We start from the raw sequence: 26166 nt of genomic DNA on the forward strand, positions 1-26166 counted from the left end.
TAACTACCTTCTGGATATATACTAAGTACGTCACAAGGAGCAAATCCCGACAGCATCCGATCTAGTATGGGTCCAACCCAACCCGATCTAGGATACAAACCCATTCTGGTGAGAGCATGCAACTGGATGATGGATATTGCAGCTGCTGTAGGTGAACCATTCTGGTTTTCTGCCATTGGTTAACCTAAAAAAAAATTGAATTACTCGCTAGAGTTTGATTGGCTCTGTATACCATATAAGAAGTGAAGTTTAATGCATTATAGAGTATTTGCAGCATGTATATATACAGAGGAAAGCCTAACAACCTTCTGAAATATACAAATAGAAAGAGCTATTCTACAGGTAACTACTTAGAGAAATCAGGAAGCAATAATACAGAGTCAACAACAATTATTACTTCCCAATATTAACTACATATACTTTGCCTACATACATTCCACTTTAAGACAAAATTGCTTTGTTTGTCTCAAAACCTATCCAGAAGCCATACTTACTCAGTAATGAACCAAAAACCTATAAGGTGGCAACATGTGAATAATTGAAGCAACTTGGAAAGCCTAACTCAGGGTCATTATTCCCTCGTTAGGAATCTCGTTGTGCTTCAATTAGTTATTGAAGTCTTTCGAATGAATAATTGAAACCACGTACTTGAATGACTTAACTCAGGGTCATTCCCTGGTTAAGAATCTCGTTGAGGATCATCTGAATCTCTTCAACCTGACTTAGAATAGTTTTGGAATCCACTATTTTGTAGTCAAGGATTCGGCTGACGGTAAATTTCTTTGCCACAACATCTTCTCTCCTATACTTATGGCCCAAAGAGTCCATAGCTCTTTAGTCATTTTCAACTTGTTGTATACATCGTATAACGAATTATACAACTCGCTTAGTACATAGTTTCCACATAGGAAATCAAAATGTTTCCATGCTTCAATCACACTAACATACAATTTGTAAATCTATCTCTTATTCCTTCACATCAGAAACTTTCTTGGTCAAGAACCTTGTCAAGTTGAGAATCGTCAGGTAAAACATCATTTCTACAGTTGTTGGCAATATAGGTTGGTTTTAAACTTGTTGGAATTTGTCCAGGTTTAGTTTTCCAAGATACAATGGATTCTTAAATTAAAAAAAATGGTCAAGTTTAGCACACATGAGTCTAAGCCGGCAAACCCACATTTATTTTTCAATGTGGGACAGAGGTTATTTAAATGCCTCCCTAGCTCTATTTTTCTCTACTCATATGGGCATACTTTTATAATCAATTTATCATTTACCCATTATCTATTTTGTGCATATAATATATCGAATTAAACATCTCACTTAAGAGAATTTAAATCCATTTTAACCCAACTCAAATCCAGAATAAACTCCATTGAAAATTATAGACCAAAATGACAACTTTAAATACCAATGTTAACTACTTTTTTCAAGACAAATCAACATCGCATCTTTTAATGCACGAGAGAAAGTCGGCAAACTTCTTGTGGACAAGGGAATTGAAGTTGTACGTGAAACCGTCCATGTTGTCCAAGGCCGTCGTTCAATGCCCCAAATCCCTACAAACAGCTAATGTGAATCAAGGTGCAGTGTACCCATCCTCAGTTGAAAACATGTACATACAATGCCAATAGTCCATGCATATAATAAAGTACGTAATGTACATGAACGTGTATCGTGTCACATACATACTTAGGACTTTTGTGATAATATATATGACGTAGAGAATTCGTATTCCTCCTGCGACACGAAAACATGTTAGCAATAAATAAACGTGTTCAATATTTATTTCGACTACGACACTAGAAATGGTTAAGAATAAAGTGTACAGATTTTGATGATGTACTATACAATTAAGTTAATAATTTAAATTTCCTTTCTAAAAGTATCTTCAAATTGTCCAAACCGTAAAGAAATTAAAATCAGTAAAAGATCAGAGAAACAAAGATGAGCAGCGTCACCTCCTCAAGTGGCGTCATCACCTCCTCAAGTGGCGTCACTCAACACTGATACTAATAATACTCAAAATATACCGGTAACATATTTACCGTCAATATATATATATATATATAGCAAGACATCCATACAATAAACAATAATGCAAGACTTAAAAGATGGTAAGGAAAGCATATTTCATGCTTACAAGAGAAAAGCAACAAGATAGTAAGATGGAGACGGTAAAACTCAAAGATGGCGTAAGTCTTATGATAACAAGCTAGTAAGATAGCAAGCTAAGATAGCAAGCCAATAGTAAGGTACGTAAATAAAGCAGTAAAGCAAAACAATAGTAAGGCAGAAGCCAACAATAAGACAATCATACCAAGAAATATTTAAGACGCTTTCAAAATAAGACAAGAAATATACAAGATATTTCGGATCTAATTTTTTAGGTGTTAATACATTAATCATGATAGATCTTTGCCAAAAGAAACTGCATAAAAAGGAGTGAAAAGTTAAGGCTATGTTTGGTAAATAATCAGCCTATCAGTCAATTTTGACTTATTTGATCACTATTAGTTGTTTGGTTAATAAGCTTTTTGCAACTCCAAAATGCTAAAATTCAAAAGGCTACTCAAAGCAGCATTTTCAATTAGCTTTTTGATAAAAGAAATTATACCAAACAGCTATCAGCTAACATCTAATTTATCAAACAACTTTCTACAATCAGCTAATATTATCAACAAATCATACCTTCTAACCCAAACAACCAACCCAATCAACCAACAGCCATTTACCAAACAGGGCCAAAATCTAAGTAACACTGCAAGTAATGAAAACGAGAGACATAGGTCCAAGTTGCATTTCAAAGGTGCATTAGGGCGGTCTAGCCGCACAAAATAAGAACAGACCGACCAAAACAATATTTCCATAAGAGAATTGTCAGGCAGAGGTGCACGAGGTCCTGTCCGGCCACAAAACTCCACCCGAAACTTTATCTACTGGAAGTTCCTTCATAGGTTGCGTCTGCACACATTCATGTGTTAATTATCAGATTAATTTAATTAAGATATATAGACCCTATCTAGCCCGTTGTTATACCGTACGTGGACCATGATCATGACTGATAGTGCAATTGTGTTGAACTGATACTGTAATTGTATTAAAAGGTAGCTGACATCGTTTTGATGCCGCGGTCCACAAGGACACAGTATAATTGCTCTCTTGAGAAGTCAGAAATCGCACATGTTTGGATTAGATATCTATTCTAACAAACAATTTTTTGAACTCTAGTGTGAGGTAACAAACAATGTTTTGAACTCTAGTGTGAGATAACAAACAATATTTTGACCTTCTTGGACACTTGAGCAGACATGGTTGTACGTCCTTCATTTTCAAAACATCATCTTTTGATCCTAGTATTATTATTATTGTGACATGACCATTTTTAATTCTCCGTCAATAAAACTGTTTAAATAGCGTTAAATACAAGAACATTAGTATAGGGCAGGGCCGGTTTTTTGATTTGCGGGGCCCTGCGCTACTAATTAAGTGAGGCCCTATCAAAATATAAATAAAATGAAAATTGAAGAAAAATTACAAAGAGAAATATGCAAAAAACCTAATTTTGGGCCAATATAATCACAAATACATACACTAACTATTAAGCCAGGGCTGGACTAGGAGCCCCCAAAATTTTGGGGCCCTGTGCGGTTGCACATCTTGCACGCCCTAAAATCCGGCCCTGGTATAGGGTCGGTGAAGGTAGAGTTTGTGTTTTGTTGTGATGAGAGGTCGTTAACGCCGTTAATTTTTTTTATTTTATTTTATTTTTAAATTGTGAAACGACGTCGTATTGGACCCAGGTCCACCTTGACATAACTACTGGAATAGTCCGTGGCTGCGTGCATATAAAGTAATGGACATGAAAGTGTATCGTGTACAAAATTTTACTTCCTGTACAAAATCATGATCTATAAAAGGAGATGACGCTTAATACAAGGAATCAACTAACCCGTTCAAAAAGTTTTAAGCTAAGATTGGGTACAAGCTAGAATGAGGATAATTGATATGCTTATTATTAGCTTATCATTCTTGTCATCAATCCTTCTTCCAAATGCCATAATAATTCTGATAATCAATTTCTCTCATACAAATGGCTCACTAAACATAAAGCTGCTAAGCAATTTCCACTCCCTCCAGGCCCCAAGCCATGCATGGCCAGTAGTGGGATGCTTCCCTCAAATGCTTAGAAACACTAGAAATTGTATTTATTTGTTGCTATTTCTTGTTCTAGATTTTATTTTTTTACAGCATCCGATCCACTCCTAGTTTATCAAATATGCAGTTATTCACATAAATTAATTTTTTTATATAGATGTCCATGTATCAGTGGTGATACTAACTCTTTGAGCGTTACGCATAAAAAAAACTTTAAAACTCATTCTCTCATCATAATAAATTTGGTAGATGTCCTGATGTCCCTACTAACTATCAGTGTAGATGAGATTTTAAATCTAGAACATGAAATAGCAACAAACTTCTTAAATCATGACCCTCAACAAATCTAATATAAACAGGAGTTCATCTACTATATTGCATATTATCATTATATTTCTGATAATGCCATCCTAATATCCTCTTGATCAAAGACTCCTGTTCCCCAACACCCCTTCATTACTCTGGCTTGCAGCAGAATTAGGCACAAGTTGGAAGTTGAGAAGTGGTTGCCTAGTATCGTCCTAAGAATATGAATTTTTTAAAGCAATTTAATATATGGTTTCTTAAAGAAAAAGGGTCGGACTCAGCTTATAGGCAAACATTTTTGGACAATATAAGCACTTTTCTTTAGTGATTAAACCCTCACTGTTTATGATGTTCACAAAGTACGTGATAACATACTAGATATCTGGTTTCAACATCTTTCTTTTTCTTTGCAAGAGCAGATGGAGGCGGAGGAAGTATAGATTGTTGAGATGTATTTCTCTCTACAGCTTAAGGTTCCATCTCCCGTTTCTGAGTCATAGCAATTATTGTGTAAATTTGACATCATTTGGACAAAAATGTTTCATTTAAAAACTCTAGACAAAAACATGTGAAATATCAATGCCATTACCTTCTTTTCAAAACCCTATTTGAAAAGAAGTTGACTACCTTCTTTTATTTTTTTTGTTTGACCAGGAAATTCCCCACAAGGTAATTGCATTGCCTTGTTTTCACTATTTTAAAAGAAGGCAATACTATTGCCTTCTTTCCACTCTCAATTTTTAATAGGAAATTTTTATTAATTCAAATTTGTGTTTTAAAATTTTTATTTTATTAAATATTAATTAATAACATAAAGTTTTCGGGAAAAAAAATCATATAAATAATAGAGAAGGTTGACTTCCAAACACACTTATACTTTTCATCTATAAAGATGTATATTACTACTAGTTATCACACGCGCGTTGCGCGATTAAACCAATGCCCAATGTATATTTTTAAATTAGTGTTCCTTAATTGGTAAAGTAGTCATATAATAATGAGGGAGAGTAATAATGAGAGAGAGAAAATGCTAAATTAATAAAAATCAAAGAAATAGTATCGATGCTTATATATTTTAATAAAACATAACGAAATTGTAAATAGCTAAATTACAACTAAAGTAAGTAGAAACAAATAAACCACTTACATGGGAGCAAATGGTGTGTCATCTTTGTCACTTGTTTGGACACCGGTCTGACCATTTAAAATCCATGTGTAATTATATTTGTGATCAAGTACTTTATAGTTAGTCCGAACAGGTTTGACAATGACATCTGAGATGATGTACCATTTGTTGGTTTGTAAAGTGATATCATACATTCCAGTGTCATTATCAAACACTATTGATTGAACTCGAGTTCCTTGCATTTAGATATAGCATTTATAATGATGTTGGTGGTGAATGAGAGCATCTTCATAATAATAATAATAATAATAATAATGATAAAAATAAAATAAAATAAAATAATAATAATAATAATAATAATAAAGGGAGCATCTTCATAAATTGGAACTTTTTTGATATTATCTAATTAACAAATTAAATAATATCAATATTATCCAAATATATTCAGATATTTTAAAATCTAATCATATTTATTTAAATTTCAGTGTGAACAACAAAAAAAAAATGGAAACTTTAAATATCAATATTAACTCCTTTTTTCAAGACAAATCAACATCTCATCATTTTTTATTTTTTATTTTTTTAAAGAGCATCTCATGCTTTAATGGCCTGTTTGGTTGGATGTAGTTTGGGGGGAATTGCAATTCAGTGAATTTCCAAACTACAGTGTTTGGTTGGAGAGAATTGCAATTCCCTCCAAATGATGAATTGCAATTCATGGGATATCCCCCCATGAATTGCAATTTGGTGGAGAGGAGGGGCAATTTGTTGGACTAAAGACAATTTTGCCCCTCCTCTCACACCCTTTGTTTTAAAAAAAATTGAAATAATAATAATAATTATTATTATTATTATTTGAAAGAATTATTATTATTATTTTTTGAAAGAATTATTATTATTATTTTTTGAAAGAATTATTATTATTATTATTATTTTGGAATTATTATTATTATTTTTTTGGAATTATTATTATTATACTTATTATTATTATTTTTTGAAAGAATTATTATTATTATTATTATTATTATTATTCATTGTTACTACTTTTATTATTACAACATCTACCACACCATAAGGACATTTTAGTCATTTTATGACTTCTTACCTTTCAATTCCCTATACTCCTATTTTTGCATATCAAACACTATAATTTCAATTCCTACTTTATTCATTGAATTGCAATTTCACCGAATTTCAATTCTTTTCCACCCTAATTCCTTTCTCTCAACAAAAGCCCTGTAATTTCACGAGAAAAGGTCGACAAACTTCTCGTGGACAAGGGAAGCTGTACGTAAAAACTTCCATGTTGCCCAAGGGTCGAGGCCGTTGTTCAGTGCACCAAATCCCTACAAACTATTGCGAATCAAGGTGCACTCGCCTCAGTTGAAAACGTGTATAATGCGAATAGTCTGTGCATAGAGTACGTGATGAACATGAAAGTCTATCGTGTACAAAATTTTACTTCCTCTAAAAAATCATGATCTATAAAAGGAGATCATGCTTAGCACAAGGAATCAACTACCCCGTTCATGCCCAGAAAGTTTTAAGCTAAGATTTGATATATACAAGCTAGAATGGGGATAATTGATACGCTTATTATTAGCTTATCATTCTTGTCATCAATCCTTCCTCCAAATGTCATAATAATTCTGATAATCTCATCCGTGTTTCTCTCATACAAATGGCTAAGTAATCAAAAAGCTGCTAAGCAATTCCCCCTCCCTCCAGGCCCCAAGCCATGGCCTGTAGTGGGATGCTTCCCTCAAATGCTTAGAAACAAGCCGGTTTTCCGGTGGATTCTCAGTCTCATGGAGGAGATGAACACCGAAATCGCTTGCTTCCGCCTTGGGGGAACCAATGTGATTTCAGTAACATCCCCGGAGGTGGCGCGTGAGATACTGAAGAAACAAGACACGGTTTTTGCGTCAAGGCCGGCCTGCGCGTCAGCAGAGCTGATAAGCAGTAATTATTTGATCACCCTCGTTTCCCCTCCGGGGGACCAGTGGAAGAAAATGAGGAGAGTTCTTACCTCTCATGTGCTCTCGCGCAACACGCTTAACTGGCTGGGTCACAAGCGGGCCGTGGAAGCCGACCACCTCGTACGTTACATCTACGATAAGTGTAGAAACGCCGCAGGTTGCGGAGTAGTGGATGTGAGGGCGGCGGGGAGACACTTCTTAGGGAATGTGATTAGGCAGATGGTTTTCAGCAAGAGGTTTTTCGGTGCTGGTACGGAAGACGGTGGGCCCGGCGTGGAGGAAGAAGAGCACATCGATTCCACTTTTGGAGTTCTTGCTTATGTGTATTCTTTTGGGATATGGGATTATTTACCCTGGCTAAGTATGTTTGATTTGGATGGCCAAAGGAAAGCCCTCAAGAAGGCTGTAAAGGGTGTTAGGAAGCACCAAGATCCTGAAGTGGATGTTAGGATTAAGATGTGGAATAATGGGACAAAAACTGAGCAACAAGATATTCTTGACGTTCTTATCAATCTCAAGGATATTGATGGAAGATCATTATTGACATCTGAAGAGATTAAAGCACAAATTCTTGTAAGTATAATCATACATTTTTTCATGATCAGGATTTACTGCTAGGCCAAATAAAAGTTATAGTTGGTAAGGAAAGCATAATTTTATTTTCATATATTTGGGTAGTAAGAAGTAAAGAATGCCACTTTTCAATGGTAGGATGTTGGACTCGACTTTCTGAGCATCTGTCCAATGCATTCTTTCTGATTTCCAATTGTGATAGCTTTAATTTACAATTATTTTGGCTTTATATTTGTAGCTTTTTAGCTTTGGATATATATATATATATATATGTTCATATTTATGTTTTGCAGGAACTAATGATAGGAATTGTGGACAATCCATCAAATGCGGCGGAATGGGTATTAGCAGAAATGCTAAACCAACCTGAGATGCTCCGAAAAGCCACGGAAGAACTAGACAACGTTGTCGGAAGAGAAAGACTAGTACAAGAATCTGATCTTCCAATGCTAAACTACCTCAACGGATGTATAAGGGAAGCATTTCGCCTTCATCCATTTGCGGATTTTGCTCCTCCACACCTGTGTACTTCCGACACAACTATTTCCAATTATTTCATACCCAAGGGTAGTCATGTCTTAATAAGCCGCCCCGGGCTGGGGCGGAACCCTAGGGTCTGGGAGGAGCCTCTCAAGTTCAAGCCAGAACGCCACTTGAAGAATGACGGGTCTGAAGTGAACTTTGTTGACCCGGAGTTGAGGATTTTATCGTTTGGTACTGGAAGACGAGGATGTCCGGGCATTCAACTAGGTTCTTTGGTTAGTAGCATGTTGCTGGCTAGGCTTGTGCAAAGTTTTGATTGGGTGCAGTGTGGAAGAATTGAGTTAAGGGAGTCGAAACATAATCTCCTTCTGGCACACCCTCTCCATGCACTTGCAAAACCAAGGTTGCCTCACTACATCTACTCATCCCTGGCATAAATTATACCTACTATTTTGGGTGAGAAGAAAAACTTGTCACCACTATTCAATGATGTAATGTACGAAATAAACTTCACTTTGTGTTCTTAGTCGACAAAAACCACAAAGAGATAAATCAGTTGTCTAAATTGCCTGTAAAACTATATGTACTATTAATAATTAAAGATGATGGATGAGATTCATGTAAACTTCCAACTTCTTATTATTATTGTTGTTGTTGTTGTTGGAAAGGCAAGGCTTCTTCTACTTCCTCCTAGACTGTTTCGATTGAAAAATAACGGCAGCATGCAAGTAAGCAAGAAATGATCACAAATTGCAGCTCGTTCTTTGGACTTTTATTATAACACGTGACCGTACCACTCCTTGTTATAAAGATTCTCATGAATATTTTATTTTAATGTCAATTTCTAGTTTCCATTTTTTAAATACATAAATTTCCAACTTATGTCACATCCTAATTTCTAGTTTCCCACTTCAATTTCTAGTTTCCATTTTTGATAATGAGTTAAATTGTTTATTGTTTGGGTTATGATCATGGGGCCGGTCCTATCATTTTATGCGCTTGGAGCATGTTTAAAAAAAGCCTTACTTGAAGTTAACATATATTTTCGTAATTAAAATTTAAATTACATAACTTGAAATAAGATTAAGAAGTTTTGAACAATATTACATACACAATAATATAATAATGAAAAAAATTTAGATGCTTTTCTAAATGCAAAATAATCAATAACCACATCAAATACCTTTATAAATAAATAACGGCAAAAGGGTCAAATAGGCCCATGTACTATTATTGATTGTTCATCTAGCACCATGAACTAAAATATGGTCCATCTAGGTCATTATACTCTTAATAATTTTTCATCTAGCATTTTTAGCCTATTTCTAACAAGTTACCCATCTAATTTGATGACATGGAAAAATAAAATTAGAAAAAATGATGACATGTTATTTATGTGGATGTTTTGGATGATTTTACCCTATTTCATTAATGAAGAAAATGATTTCTTGCAAAGAAATATGGTACAAATCAAAGTTGTTATATAATGTTTTAACTACAGTGTACTGCACTACTGTGTATATATAGTGGGGTATTCAATTCGGCAATGAAATTCCATCAAAATCGATATATGAAAATTAAATATAATAACTTAAGATATTGTATTGGGTAAATTTTATTATTTTTTAAAAAATAATTTAATTTTCATATATCGATTTTAATGGAATCTCATTGTTGAACGACATTGAATAGCCCGCTATACATACACAGTACACTGTAGTTGAAACTTTATATAGCAACTTTGATCTCTGCCCTATTTCATTGCAGGAAATCATCCAAAAATACAATATCTTAAGTTATTCAATTATCCAAAAATCCAAAAATATTAATTTATTTTTAAAATAAAATAAAATTTACCCAATACAATATCTTAAGTTATTATAAAAATAATTTAATTTTCATATATCGATTTCCATGAAATCTCATTGCCGAACGATAGTGAATACCCCGCTATACATACACTGTAGTTAAAACTTGAACTAATATCATTTTTGGTCCCACGACTTTTGAAGTCTTATCACTTTTGGTGCACAACTTTAAATTTTTTCAATTTTGGTACCTAACTTTGTTATTTTTATCAGTTTTGGTCCTTCCAGCCAAATTGATGGCAAAATGCTGCAGAATTTTATATTTTAAGGACAAAATCATTATCCCAAAAAAAGATCTTCAATATCTAAACAAAAGAAAAATCATATTAAAAGAAAAATAAGGATATGTCAATCGTCGATGCTATAAATCTCATAGATCTCTATCTAGTTTCTGTCTGTCTTCTCCATTATTTGCGCCGATAGAACACCTATAAATATGATTTTACAGTGATTTTGTTTAGATAATGAAGACGTTTCATTGAGATGATGATTTTACCCTTAAAATATAAAATTCGACAACATTTCACCGTCAATTTGGCCGGAAGGACCAAAACTGATAAAAATTATAAAGTTAGGGACCAAAATTGAAAAAATTTAAAGTTGTGCACCAAAATTGATTAAACTCAAAAGTCGTGGGACCAAAAGTGATATTAATTCTTAAAACTTTATATAGCAATTTTGATTTCTACCCTATTTCATTGCAAGAAATTATTTTTTTCATTAATGAAATAGGGTAGAAATCATCCAAAACATCCACATAAATAACATGTCATCATTTTTTCTAATTTTATTTTTCCATGTCATCAAATTAGATGGGTAACTTGTTAGAAATGGGCTAAAAATGCTAGATGAAAAATTATTAAGAGTATAATGGCCTAGATGGACCATATTTTAGTTCATGGTGCTAGATGAACAATCAATGGTAGTACATGGGCCTATTTGACCATAATAGATAGCATTAAGTTTCGCTACATAATATCATTAACAGAATAATAAATTTTAGATATGCAGTTGATGAACGTCATGACTGCATACTTATGGGTCGTTAGATACTAATGTTTTAAATTCAAAGGCTTTACTTAAGTATAAGTAATTGACTGAGTAATTTTCTCCTGAAGTAGAATTATCAGTAAATATAAATGTGTCATTATGTTCATGAAAGAGTTGCTAATGGAGTTATCTATTTATGATCTCAGTTTGTGTTGATGATGTGAATATTATTTATTGCCTGACACTACAAGAACATTTAGTTATAAATTTTTTGTGACACTTTGTAATTTTGTCATAAATAATACAGTTTTTGTGTGTAACCATGACATACGTATTCATATTACGAAAGAGTATAACAAATTAGAGGTAAAGTTGATCATCTTTAATTATTACTACCTCCGTCCCAAAATGGTTGTCTGGTTCGTTTAACGAGGCTTGACTGCAGTAATTTTTAATCCAACTTTTCATATTATTAAGTTTAGCATTAATATATATAATTTATATATTTAGAAACTACATTACAAGTACTATTAAACACAAAAAATTAAATTTAAAAATAATAACAAATTACAAAAGAAAATAAGCAAAGAAGGAAGAGTTGGTTTGACCAACGAATAGTAAATAGAACAGGTAAAATGAGACCGAGGGAGTAATATATAGTACATATAGTTTTATGGGTAACGTTCTCGTTGTGACCCTTTGTCGACTAAGAACACAAAGTGAGATTTATCACGTGCACACCATAAGATAGTGGTTACAAGTTTCCCTCCGCACCCAAAATAGTAGGTATAATTTATGCCAGGGATGAGTAGATGTAGTGAGGCAACCTTGGTTTTGCAAGTGCATGGAGAGGGTGTGCTAGAAGGAGATTATGTTTCGACTCCCTTAACTCAATTCTTCCACACTGCACCCAATCAAATCCTTGCACAAGCCTAGCCAACAACATGCTACTAACCAAAGAACCTAGTTGAATGCCAGGACATCCTCGTCTTCCAGTACTAAATGATAAAATCCTCAACTCCGGGTCAACAAAGCTCACTTCAAGCCCGTCATTCTTTAGATGGCGCTCTGGCTTGAACTTGAGAGGCTCTTCCCAGACCCTAGGGTTCCGCCCCAGCCCGGGGCGACTTATTATGACATGACTACCCTTGGGTATAAAATAATTGGAAACAGTTGTATCCGAAGTACACAGGTGTGGAGGAACAAAATCCCCAAATGGATGAAGGCGAAACGTTTCCCTTATACATGCGTTGAGGTAGTTTAATCTTGGAAGATCAGATTCTTGTACTAGTCTTTCTCTTCCGACAACGTTGTGTAGTTCTTCTGTGACTTTTCGGAGTATCTCAGGTTGGCTTAGCATTTCTGCTAATACCCATTCTACCGCATTTGATGGATTGTCCAAAGTTCCTATCATTAGTTCCTGCAAAACATACATATGAAAGTATATATCATTAATATCCAAAGCTAAAAAGCTACAAATATAAAGCCAAAATAATTGTAGAGTGATCAATAGTGGAAATAAAAAAGAATGCATTGGACAGATGCTCAGAGAGTCATTCAGCATCATATCCTACCATTGAAAAGTGGCACTGACTTTTATTTGGCTTAGTAGTAAATCCTGATCGTGAAGAATGTATGATTATACTTACAAGAATCTCTGCTTTAATCTCTTCAGATGTCAATAATGGTCTTCCATCAATATCCTTGAGATTGATAAGAACGTCAAGAATATCTTGTTGCTCAGTTTTTATCCCATTATTCCACATCTTAATCCTAGCATCCACTTCAGGATCTTGGTGCTTCCTAACACCCTTTACAGCTTTCTTGAGGGCTTTCCTATGGCCATCCAAATCAAACATCCTTAGCCAGGGTAAGTAATCAGAGATCCCAAAAGAATACACATAAGCAAGAACTCCAAAGGTTGCATTGACGTGCTCTTCTTCCTCCACGCCGGGCCCGCCGTCTTCCGTCCCAGCACCAAAAAACCTCTTGCTGAACACCATCTGCCTAACCATATTCCCACAGAAGTGTCTCGCCGCCGCCCTCACATCCACTACTCCGCAACCTGCGGCGTTTCTACACTGATTGTAGATGTAACGTACGAGGTGGTCGGCTTCCGCGGCTCGCTTGTGGGCCAGCCAGTTAAGCGTGTTGGGCGAGACCACGTGAGAGGTAATGACTCTCCTCATTTTCTTCCACTGGTCGCCCAGAGGGGAAACGAAGGAGATCAAATAATTACTGCTTATCAGCTCTGCTGACGCGCAGGCCGGCCTTGACGCAAAAACCGAGTCTTGTTTCTTCAGTATCTCACGCGCCACCTCCGGGGATGTTACTGAAATCACATTGGTTACCCCAAGGCGGAAGCAAGCGATTTCGGTGTTCATCTCTTCCATGAGACTGAGAATCCACCGGAAAACCGGCTTGTTTCTAAGCATTTGAGGGAAGCATCCCACTACAGGCCATGGCTTGGGGCCTGGAGGGAGTGGGAATTGCTTAGCAGCTTTTTGGTTACTTAGCCATTTGTATGAGAGAAACACTGAAATTATCAGAATTGTAAGGACATTTGGAGGAAGGATTGATGACAAGAATGATAAGCTAATAAAAAGCATATCAATTATCCCCATTCTAGCTTATTGTACCAAATCTTAGCTTAAAACTTTCTGAACGGGTTAGTGACTCCTTGTACTAAGCATGATCTCCTTTTATAGATCATGATTTTGTACAGGAAGAAAAATTTTGTACACGATAAGCTTTCATGTCCACTGCTTTATGTGCATGGACTATATAGTGCAAAATATAGTACAATATATTGGCATTGTACACGTTTTATATATGCACGGTCTCCAAGCTAGTTCTGATATATTAAGAGTCATTTTCATTTTTGATCATGTTATTGGGGTATTGCCAATTTTAGTCTACTTCATTAATTTTTGTCACAGGCCAGTATTATTTAGTCCTTGCCACTTTTAGTCCACCGTTAAAATTTTCGTCAGATGACCGTCCAAAACAAGGGTATTTTTAGTCTTTTCATGCTTTGGTTATCTTCTTGACCATTTGCAGTGGTTTTTCTTACACATTTTCATACAATGAAGAGGTCCGGCGAAAGCCATGTGAGCCACATTACAAAGCCATGGCTTTCGCCGGACCTCTTTATTGGATGAAAATGTGCAAGGAAAACCACTGCAAATGGTAAAGGAGATGATCAAAGCATGAAAATACCAAAATACCCCTGTTTTGGACGGTTATTTGACGAAAATTTTAACAGTGGACTAAAAGTGGCAAAGACTAAATAAGATTGGCCGCAATGTGACAAAAATTAATGAAGTGTACTAAAATTGGCAATGCTCCAATAACAGTAAGATCAAAAATGAAAATGACTCGATATATTAATATTAGTGTGTTTGGAAGTCAACCTTCTCTATTGTCAAAAAATGAGGAACATGAGATGGAAGCCCAAGCTGTAGAGAGAAATACATCTCAACAATCTATACTTCCTCCACCTCCAATTGCTCTTGCAAAGAAAAAGAAAGATGTTGAAACCAGATATCTAGTATGTTATCGCGTACTTTGTGAACATCATAAAGAATGAGGGTTTAATCACTAAAGAAAAGTGCTTATATTGTCCAAAAATGTTTGCCTATAAGCTGAGTCTGACACTTTTTCTTTAAGAAACCATATATATATTAAATTGCTTTAAAAAATTCATATTCTTAGGACGATACTAGGCAACCACTTCTCAACTTCCAACTTGTGCCTAATTCTGCTGCAAGCTAGAGTAATGAAGGGGTGTTGGGAACATGAGTCTTTGATCAAGAGGATATTAGGATGGCATTATCAGAAATATAATGATAATATGCAATATAGTAGATGAACTCCTGTTTATATTAGATTTGTTGAGAGTCATGATTTAAGAAGTTTGTTGTTATTTCTTGTTCTAGATTTAAAATCTCATCTAGATTGATAGTTAGTAGGGACATATACCAAATTTATTATGATGAGAGAATGAATTTAAAGTTTTTTTGTGTAACGCTCAAAGGTTAGCTTGAATTATACTTCCCTTACCTTAAGTCTTGCATTATTATTGCTTACTGTATGGATGTCTTTCTATCAATATAGCTTACTATTTGTGAAAATCCTTCTTTGTTTCTCCTTTACTATTTTTAATTTCTTTGCTGTTTGGACAATTTGAGAATACTTTTAGAAAAGAAATTTTGAGGGTCCTACATTATTAACTTAAATTAATTGTATAGTAGGTCATCAAAATCTTTCCACTTTTATTCCTAATCCTAACCATTTCTAGTGTCGTCCAAGAAGTCGAAATAAATATTGAACACGTTTATTTATTGCTAACATGTTTGCATGTGACAGGAGGAATGCTAATTCTCTTAGCTTTCATTAGATTCCAAATATATAACATCAACCACATATTATCACAAAAGTCCTATTATAACAGTATAGGACATTTATAACAGTCATAACATAACAGTATATGTGACACCATACTCTTTCATGCCCATTACTTTATATATTATGCATGACACGTACGATACACTTTCACGTACAGCTTCCCTTGTCCACAAGAAGTTTGCCGACTTTCTCTGGTGCATGCATTAAAACATGAGATGTTGATTTGTCTTGAGAAAAAGTAGCTAGTTAGCATTGCTATTTAAAGTTTTCATTTTGAAGTATAATTTTCAATAATATAGTCTACTTTCAATTTGAGTTGGGTTAACGTAGATTTGGGATTTTTAAGTGAGATGTTTAATTCAATATATTATACACATAAAATGGATAATAGGTCGTAATTGATAAATTGATTTTCAAAATATGCCCATTTGAGTTGAGAAAAATAGAGTTGAGGAGGCTTTTAAATAACCTTTGTCCCAAATTGAAAAATAAATGTGGATTTGCAGTAGTATATATATACAATTTCACTTTTTGATAAGTATGAATTATATAACATAGACGTTCTCTCTAGCATGCAGAGAGGGGAGGGGGGATAGAGTTGGTCGGGGATACTTTTAGTTTTAAATAACCTTTGTCTCAAATTGGAAAATAAATGTTGGTTTGCAATATATAGTTCCACTATTTGAGTAGTATGAATTATATAACATAGAGGTTCTCTCTCGCATGCAAAGAGAGAGAGGGAGGGATCGGATGTGTTGCAAATTAAATCTGAAAATGAACCCTCCATTGTATCTTGAAAAATTGAACCATTTTTAATTTGCATTATGGAATTTTAAATTTTGAATAATTGTGAACAATTCTAATAATTGTTTATTTGTCTATATTTTCCTCCCTTTTTATTAGATCATTTTGTTTGCTAATAATTTAAATTTTCATGAGAATTAGTGTTTATTCGTGTTATTTTGCAAGGAGTATAAGTTAGAAAGCATTAGAAGCAAAGATGAGCATTTTCATGTATTTTGGTAGGCATTTGAGTCAAATAGAGGCCAAATATTAAGCTATGAAGATGGATGCAACACTTATAAGGGAGCCAAAGAGTGATTTTTCCAATAGTCTTGGTCATTTAGGCAAACCAAAACGAAAGAATAGCAAAAGATCAAGACGTTGCAATTTTCGCTCATTTCGACCACTGTTAGGTATTTGGACGATATCTCAGCCTAGAAATATCCAAATTAAGTGATTCATGTGTCATTGAAAATAATACTCAAAATTCTACAACTCTTATGAAGACATTAAAGCGTAAAAAGGAAGCCAAGAGGGTCAAAATCGTCCTTAAAGTTGATGTTCGAAACTTATAGATTTCGTCCAAATCTACCACTGTTTGGTTATTTGACCATATCTCGGCCTAAGAATGTGAAAATAAGGTGATTCTTGCGCCATTGGAAAGGAAACTTGAAGGGCTACAACTTTGTTGAATACCACAAAGGCCAATGAAGTAGTTTTGGGGTGAAAAAGTCGGCTAGAAGTCAAAGCAGTGACACAGATTTTACTTGCAAGAGGTACAAGGCCATGTAGGTGGTCATGTGTTTTTGGCTGATTTACAATTTATTATATCATTTCTAGTGATCTTGGAAACGGCCACCTACACGGACATGTAGCAAGGTTGCCATGTCATTGATCCCTTGTTCACTATTTAAGCACAATTTCAACATTTCTACTCGGTTTTCGACCCCATTCAAACCCTAGTCATTTTCTTTCACTTTCTTTCATATTTTTAGGTTAGATTAGGCTTAGATTTAAGTTCCTAAACATATTTGAAGCTTGTAATCTAACTTAGATTTCAAGATTTTACCACCCATTTCAATAGCAAAGCTTTCTTTTCTTTATCTCTTTCTTTTGCAAGATTTATGTTTATCACTTGTGTTTTTGTGTTCTTTATGCTATTTAATTATGAGTAATTAGTTTTTGGACTTGAATTAGGGTTGTATTATCTTGATGCTTAATTTGTGATTATTGCAAAAAAAAAAAAAAAAAAAAAAAAAAAAAGAGGAAGAACTCTAACCTAGGATTCATGTGTTTGTGATGGTTTTATGTTTGAATCTTGCTAGTGTTTGATGTACACATTCATTGGCATGTATTTGGAGGATTCATTTCCTCAACGAGAGCTAGGTGGTGAATTTGAGTCACCCTTTGCATAAATTCAATTTTTCCTATGAAAATGAGGGAAATTGGGGGGTTTAAGATGCTTCATTTAAGATTCACTCAAATCTCAATAGAAGAGAAATTATGGCAATATAAAAAGATACTCAACAATTGAACGATCACAATTTTACAACATTCAATAGCAAATATTTTATACAAATACCGCTACTCTAAATAAGAGTGCAATCAATCAACAACTTTTTGTTACCTCACACTAGAGTTCAAAACATTGTTTGTTAGAATAGATATATATATGTCCGCCCAACTGTCCAAGAAGGTCAAAACGTAACATTGTTTTTTACCTCACACTAGAGTTCAAAACATTGTTTGTTAGAATAGATATCTAATCCAAACATGTGCGACTTCTGACTTCTCAAGAGAGCTAGGTCTCTCTTAAATTAATTGATCTGATAAAATTAAGATAATTAACAAATGAATGTGTGAAGACTCAACCTAGGAAGGAACTGCCAGTAGCTTCTTTTTTTTTTTTTTAACTGCCAGTAGCTAGACTTCAAAATAGAATACTTCTTGTTAGATAATAGCTAGATATTTTAATGCAAAGAAAAAATGGTCAAATTGACCCTCTAAGTCAATTGAATAGTGCAATTAGGTCCACTAAGTAAAAAAAAAAAAAAAAAAAANTTTTTTTTTTTTTTTAAAAAAAAAAAAAAAAAAAAAAAAAAAAAAAAAAAAAAAAAAAAAAGAGGAAGAACTCTAACCTAGGATTCATGTGTTTGTGATGGTTTTATGTTTGAATCTTGCTAGTGTTTGATGTACACATTCATTGGCATGTATTTGGAGGATTCATTTCCTCAACGAGAGCTAGGTGGTGAATTTGAGTCACCCTTTGCATAAATTCAATTTTTCCTATGAAAATGAGGGAAATTGGGGGGTTTAAGATGCTTCATTTAAGATTCACTCAAATCTCAATAGAAGAGAAATTATGGCAATATAAAAAGATACTCAACAATTGAACGATCACAATTTTACAACATTCAATAGCAAATATTTTATACAAATACCGCTACTCTAAATAAGAGTGCAATCAATCAACAACTTTTTGTTACCTCACACTAGAGTTCAAAACATTGTTTGTTAGAATAGATATATATATGTCCGCCCAACTGTCCAAGAAGGTCAAAACGTAACATTGTTTTTTACCTCACACTAGAGTTCAAAACATTGTTTGTTAGAATAGATATCTAATCCAAACATGTGCGACTTCTGACTTCTCAAGAGAGCTAGGTCTCTCTTAAATTAATTGATCTGATAAAATTAAGATAATTAACAAATGAATGTGTGAAGACTCAACCTAGGAAGGAACTGCCAGTAGCTTCTTTTTTTTTTTTTTAACTGCCAGTAGCTAGACTTCAAAATAGAATACTTCTTGTTAGATAATAGCTAGATATTTTAATGCAAAGAAAAAATGGTCAAATTGACCCTCTAAGTCAATTGAATAGTGCAATTAGGTCCACTAAGTAAAAAAAAAAAAAAAAAAAAGTTTCATTCAAGTCTCTTAAAATGGTAAAATTGTTTAATTAAGTCCAAATTGACTTGTTTAACATGTTAAATTAATGCGGTGTTGACACATGTCCTTTTTATTTTATTTTTTTAAAATAATTTTTATTTATTTATTAAAAATTAAAAATATTATTAAAAGAATAGCCGCCGATGGCTGTCTTTGGCCGTCGGAGGAAGATAGCCATGGCTGTCGGGAACGAGGGCGGCATCCATGGTCGTCACCCTCGTTCTAGATCTAGATTCCTTCGACGGCCATGGTCGTCTTCCTTCAACGGCTATGGCCGTCTTCTATGGACATCTGAAGACAACCACCGGCTGTTCGGTGCAGACAGTCGATGAGTTTTTTTAAAATAAATAATATTTTTAATTTTTAATAAATTAATTAAATAGAATTTTAAAAAAAAAAGGACGTTGTCAACACCAAATAGATTTAACATGCTAAACAAGTCAATTTGGATTTAATTGAACAATTTCATTGGTTTAAAGAACTTGAATGAAGCTTTTTTTTTTTTTTTACTTATGCGACCCAATTGCACTATCCAATTGACATAGGAGACCAATCTGTATGACAAGCACAAGAATGGGAATCAATTGTTATACAGTGGATCGGACAATGGTCCACACAGCACTATGTGGACCATGATCGTCAAATGAAACTGTAATATAATAGAATTAAAATGATACTTTAATATTGCTATAATGGAACTAGTGTGCGTGAAAAATAAAACTAAAATCCAGAGTTATACAATAACATATATTGTCAAGTGGACATGAATTGTAATTAAAATAATACTTCAGCATTATTATAATTAAAATAGTATTTGTGAAAAATGAAACAATAAAATTGAGCTCATGTAATAATGTATATTGTTAAATGAAACTGTAGTAGAATTAAAATGATACTTTGGTATTTGCTATAATGAAACTAGTGTGTGTGAAAATTGAAATTAAAAAACATAGCAAATTAGCAATATTGTCAAATGAAACTAACTGAAGTATAATATAAATGATACATACTTCATGGTCCATATTACTACATAGACCATGATCCATAGTAAATTTGTCAATGCCAGACCTCTATGACCTAATTAAGACCTAGTTAAACCTGACTTGAGAATGAAATAATTGGACATAGTTGTGTCGGAAAAACACAAGTGTGGTGGAACAAAAGCTAATAATGGATGAACTTGAAACGCTTCCTTTAAACATGTGTTAATGTAGTTGAGCTTAGAAAGTTGAGATTCTTGTAGTAGTTTTTCTCTTCCCACAACGTTGTCTAGTTCTTCCAAGGCTCTTTTAAGAATCTCAGGTTGGTTTAACATTTCTGCAATTTGTGATCATTCGTTGCTGATTGCATGTTGCCGTTATTTTATTCACGAAAAGTATATTATTTGAGTACTGAAAGTACATTATTTTGTATGATGTACATTAAATACACAAATAATGTAATTTTAGTATATTAAAAATGTACATTCTTGTTATGATTTACACAACACTGTGTGGAACATGGTCCACACAATAATTTGCCTTCCAGCACTACCTACTCTCATTAATCACCTCTCCTTAATGGTAATTAAGGCCACTAATCTCCCATAATCAATCACAGTTGCACAACAACAACAACAACAACAACAACAACAACAACAACAACAANACAACAACAACAACAACAACAACAACAACAACAACAACAACAATAACAACAACAACAATAATAATAATAATAATTACACTAACAACCTAGCTAAGAATTATTAAAAGCGTACCATAAATTATATAGGTTTTACCTTAACAATAATCAAAGAAATATCACAAAAAAGAGTCAATTCCTTTTTTGGTCCTAGACTTATAGTGGCATGGACAATTTTAGTCTTCCATAAAAAATTTAGACAATTTATAGACACAATTATCGTGACGAGGACAATTTTGGTCCTCCGTCTATTATTTCGTTAGATGGCCGTATGAAAAGGGGTAATCGCGTCATTTCATCCTTCTCTCTATTCTATCCCTGCTCCAGGCGCCTCCCCCGCGAGCTTTCTCGCTGTTTGTTACGCTACCTCTGTTGCGTCCCCGGCCGAGAAGCCATCAGCCAAGCCTTTGTCTAGAAATGAGCCGACGAGGAAGATCACCGATGAGTTCACTGGTGCCGGATCGATTGGGCAAGTCTGCCAAGTTATTGGAGCCTTCGTGGACGTCAGATTCGATGATGGATTGCCTCCGATCCTCTCTCGAGGTGCTCGACAACCAAATCAGGGTCGTGCTTGAGGTGGCGCAGCACTTGGGTGAGAACATGGTGAGGACAATTGCTATGGATGGTACTGAAGGGCTTGTTTGTGGTCAACACCCGCTCTCCTATCACTGTGAGTTATCTAAAGCTGTTCCCTCTTTTTGTTATTTCCAAAGGTCGTTGGTTTGTTGTCTGGGTTTGATTTTATTTCTTTAAAAAAAAATTAATTTTGGCCCTTTAACATAATAAGGATTTGGGTTTACAATGTGAAGACCTTTTACTATTCAAATTGTTTTAGAACTTGAATTCGAATAATTGATCCATTCAAAGATCACATTTCCTTGTCATATAAAAATAATTATTTAAATATGAGAATTTGGTTGTGTTTTGATCAATTTGGGCGTTTGAGTTTTGTCATATTGTATTGGATTAGGGTAATCTGTCAGATCTTGGAATTGGGTTTTTTTTTTTTCCGACGAGTGCAGCGGCGACGGGGATAATGACTTTGGGAGGGTGGTGCTGTCAAGTGCTTTACAGTTTGATGATTTTATTCCCAACACAGAAACAAAGAAGCCTTGCAGAGAGGTTTCGTTTCCCAGTTATGATAAAAGTCTCTTCTGGAATCCTTCCCTCAAGATGTTCTGGTGAGTTTAGAACTCAATTTGCATTTTATCTATATGAATATGAATAAGAACTTTCTTTTAATTTGTTTCTTCTGTAACTTGCAGATTAGGATAATTCTTGGGCTTGATCATGATGATTTGAGCAGGTTGTTTCATGTCTCCAAGACCATTCGAGAAGTGGCTGGTAAGCCTCATCAATTCTGAGAAATTAAGAATTTTGATTGATTGTTGCAATGGTACTGACATGGTTCTTGTTTGTTGTTATTTTTCGTTCTTCCAACTAAAGATGAAGAAGAATCTCTGAGCTCTTCACCTGAAAAGCTTGACATTGTTGCTGTCATCATGAAATGGATAATGGATATATTATTGCTGAATTGACAGAAATATCCCTCATTTAGACGGTCAACTAACAGAATAATAGACGGAGGACTAAAATTGTCCCCGTCACGATAACTGTGTCCATAAATTGTCTAATTTTTTTAAGGAATTGACTCTCACAAAAAACCTTGGCCATGTTCATTATTGGATGAGTTTTATTCAAAGTCATCAGGGATAATGATGAAATGTCAATACAACTATTATGAATGAACATATTATTTTCAAAATTCAAATTCAAAGCCTTTAGAAATATATGCATCCTTTTTTCTATATATTATCTAAATTTGATAAATTAAAATTGCAAATGTTTAGAATACCTCTCTATCATTATAATATATACTCACTATAGAAATATCAAAAGTTATAATACATTGAAATTTGTTTTGTTTAATAGAATATAAAGTTCATTTCTTTCTCTTAAAGTTTTCTATACTTTTGGAGGTCCATTTTATTTTGCCCACGTTGGTGTTAATTAAATTATACACCTTGGAAGATAGTAGACGTGCGTTAGTTTAATGTCATCATCACCATCTTCAATCATAAGTACAAAAACAAAACCCCACTTGCAAGCTAGTCTTGTTAAAAACATAATAAGTAGAATTATATATATATATTTATATTTCCACTAAACCATTATAAAATTTTTTAAGAACCTTGACATGCATATTCATATTATATTATATTATGAAAGAGTATAATTAACCAATTAGAGAGTTTAAATGCATCACATCCATCATCTTTAATTATTAATAGTACATATAGTTTTATGAATAACCTAAACTGGTTTATCTTTTTATAATCCTTTGCCGACTAAGAACACAAAGTAATAAGGTTTATCCCATACACACTATTGTATAGCAGTTGCAGGTTTCCCTCCTCATCCAAAATAGTACCTACAATTTATGCCAGGGATGAGTAGATGTAGTGAGGCAACCTTGGTTTTGCAAGTGCATGGAGAGGGTGTGCCAAAAGGAGATTATGTTTCGACTCCCTTAAATCAATTCTTCCACACTGCACCCAATCAAACCCTTGCACAAGCCTAGCTAGCAACATGCTACTAACCAAAGAACCTAGTTGAATGCCTGGACATCCACGTCTTCCAGTACTAAATGATAAAATTCTCAATTCCGGATCAACAAAGCTCACTTCAGACCCGTCATTCTTTAGGTGGCGTTCTGGCTTGAACTTGAGAGGCTCCTCCCAAACCTTAGGGTTCCGCCCCAGCCCGGGGCGGCTTATTATGACATGACTACCCTTGGGTATGAAATAATTGGAAACAATTGTGTTGGAAGTACACAGGTGTGGAGGAGCAAAATCCCCAAATGGATGAAGGCGAAACGCTTCCCTTATACATGCGTTAAGGTAGTTTAGCCTTGGAAGATCATGTTCTTGTACTAGTCTTTCTCTTCCAACAACGTTGTCTAGTTCTTCCATGACTTTTCGTAGTATCTCAGGTTGATTTAGCATTTCTGCTAATATCCATTCCGCCGCATTTGATGGATTGTCCACAATTCCTATCATTAGTTCCTGCAAAACATACATATGAAAGTATATATCATGAATATCCAAAGCTAAAAACTACAAATATATAGCCAAAATAATTGTATTGCGATACATATGAAAGTATATAATGAATATCCGTATCCAATGCTAAAAAGCTACAAATATAAAGCCAAAATAATTGTAAAGAGATCACAATTGGAAATCAGATAGAATGTGTTGTGCGGCAACTCAGAAGATTGAGTCTAGTATCCCGCCACTGAAAAATAATGCTGACATACAGCTGCCACAGGCATAGATTGGTTAAACAATCTGCCTCCATAGTAAATTCTAATATGAAAGAATGTATAATTATACTTACAAGAATTTGTGCTTTAATCTCTTCAGGTGTCAGTAATGGTCTTCCATCAATATCCTTGAGCTTGATCAGAACATCAAGAATATCTTGTTGCTCAGTTTTCGTCCCATTATTCCACATCTTAATCCTAGCATCCACTTCAGGATCTTGGTGCTTCCTAACACCCTTTACAGCTTTCTTGAGGGCTTTCCTATGGCAATCCAAATCAAACATCCTTAGCCAGGGTAAGTAATCAGAGATCCCAAAAGAATACACATAAGCAAGAACTCCAAAGGTTGCGTTGACGTGCTCTTCTTCCTCCACGCCGGGCCCACCATCTTCCGTCCCAGCACCGAAAAACCTCTTGCTGAAAACCATCTGCCTAATCACATTCCCACAGAAGTGTCTCCCCGCCGCCCTCACATCCACCACTCCGCAACCTGCGGCGTTTCTACACTGATTGTAGATGTAACGTACGAGGTGGTCGGCTTCCCCGACCCGCTTGTGGCCCAGCCAGTTAAGCCTGTTGGGCGAGAGCACATGAGAGGTAAGAACTCTCCTCATTTTCTTCCACTGGTCTCCCAGAGGGGAAACAAGGGAGATCAAATAATTACTGCTTATCAGCTCTGCTGACGCGCAGGCCGGCCTTGACGCAAAAACCGTGTCTTGTTTCTTCAGTATCTCACGCGCCACCTCCGGGGATGTTACTGAAATCACATTGGTTCCCCCAAGGCGGAAGCAGGCGATTTCGGTGTTCATCTCCTCCATGAGATTAATCATCCACCGGAAAACCGGCTTGTTTCTAAGCATTTGAGGTAAACATCCCACTACAGGCCATGGCTTGGGGCCTGGAGGGAGTGGGAATTGCTTAGCAGCTTTTTGGTTACTTAGCCATTTGTATGAGAGAAACACTGAGATTATCAGAATTATAACGACATTTGGAGGAAGGGTTGATGACAAGAATGAGAAGCTAATAATAAGCATATCAATTATCCCCATTCTTGTAGAAAAATCTTAGCTTAAAACTTTGTGAATGGGTTAGTTGATTCCTGGTATTAAACATGATCTCCTTTTATAGATCATGGTTTTGTACTGCAGGAAGCAAAATTTTCTAATTTTTAAATGACAATGCAATTGGCAATTCTTTAAAGTGAATCCTTCTAATTTTGTAATATCAAGTTGGTATGTTGTTTTGTTTATGCTTAATGCTACTTAGGAATAATTAGTATTTTCCATTGATCTTACCATCAAAATTCAAATTTTACCCTCCAAAAAGAGCCTCATTCCCAAAATTTTCTTTAATATAATTGATACCATCCGATTTTGGTTACTAAATTAATAGTCTAATCAACTTGATTAGATTGTTTCGTTAATAAACATTAATCTGTATGCTTTGAATCTGATGATATGATTTATACTATTTTATTAATATTTGTTAGGCATTGGATACATCTCTCGTCTTTTGATAATGATAAATTTGATAAGGTT

The 26166-nt window shown here is 34.6% G+C and overlaps 3 protein-coding genes across 3 annotated transcripts; 1 reads left to right on the top strand and 2 right to left on the bottom strand.

The window, feature by feature from the left end:
• Window positions 1-7164: 7164 nt before the first annotated feature.
• LOC116029508 (phenylalanine N-monooxygenase-like) lies at window positions 7165-9257 on the top strand. The gene is made up of 2 exons (XM_031271560.1): window positions 7165-8142; window positions 8436-9257. The coding sequence occupies exons 1-2, from the start codon at window positions 7165-7167 to the stop codon at window positions 9060-9062; spliced, it is 1605 nt and encodes a 534-aa protein (XP_031127420.1). The 3' UTR covers window positions 9063-9257.
• Window positions 9258-12081: 2824 nt separating this feature from the next.
• On the bottom strand, window positions 12082-14168 carry LOC116030459 (isoleucine N-monooxygenase 1-like). Its single transcript, XM_031272711.1, has 2 exons — window positions 13133-14168; window positions 12082-12903 (listed from the first exon to the last, which is right to left on the bottom strand). Exons 1-2 carry the CDS (start codon window positions 14105-14107, stop codon window positions 12277-12279), a joined length of 1602 nt encoding a protein of 533 aa, XP_031128571.1. The 5' UTR covers window positions 14108-14168; the 3' UTR covers window positions 12082-12276.
• A 9510-nt stretch (window positions 14169-23678) lies between these two features.
• LOC116030881 (isoleucine N-monooxygenase 1-like) lies at window positions 23679-25701 on the bottom strand. The gene is made up of 2 exons (XM_031273239.1): window positions 24703-25701; window positions 23679-24368 (listed from the first exon to the last, which is right to left on the bottom strand). Exons 1-2 carry the CDS (start codon window positions 25675-25677, stop codon window positions 23742-23744), a joined length of 1602 nt encoding a protein of 533 aa, XP_031129099.1. The 5' UTR covers window positions 25678-25701; the 3' UTR covers window positions 23679-23741.
• Window positions 25702-26166: the final 465 nt, after the last annotated feature.

The sequence above is a fragment of the Ipomoea triloba genome, chromosome 9 (assembly GCF_003576645.1).
Source record: "Ipomoea triloba cultivar NCNSP0323 chromosome 9, ASM357664v1".
Lineage (NCBI taxonomy): Eukaryota > Viridiplantae > Streptophyta > Magnoliopsida > Solanales > Convolvulaceae > Ipomoea > Ipomoea triloba.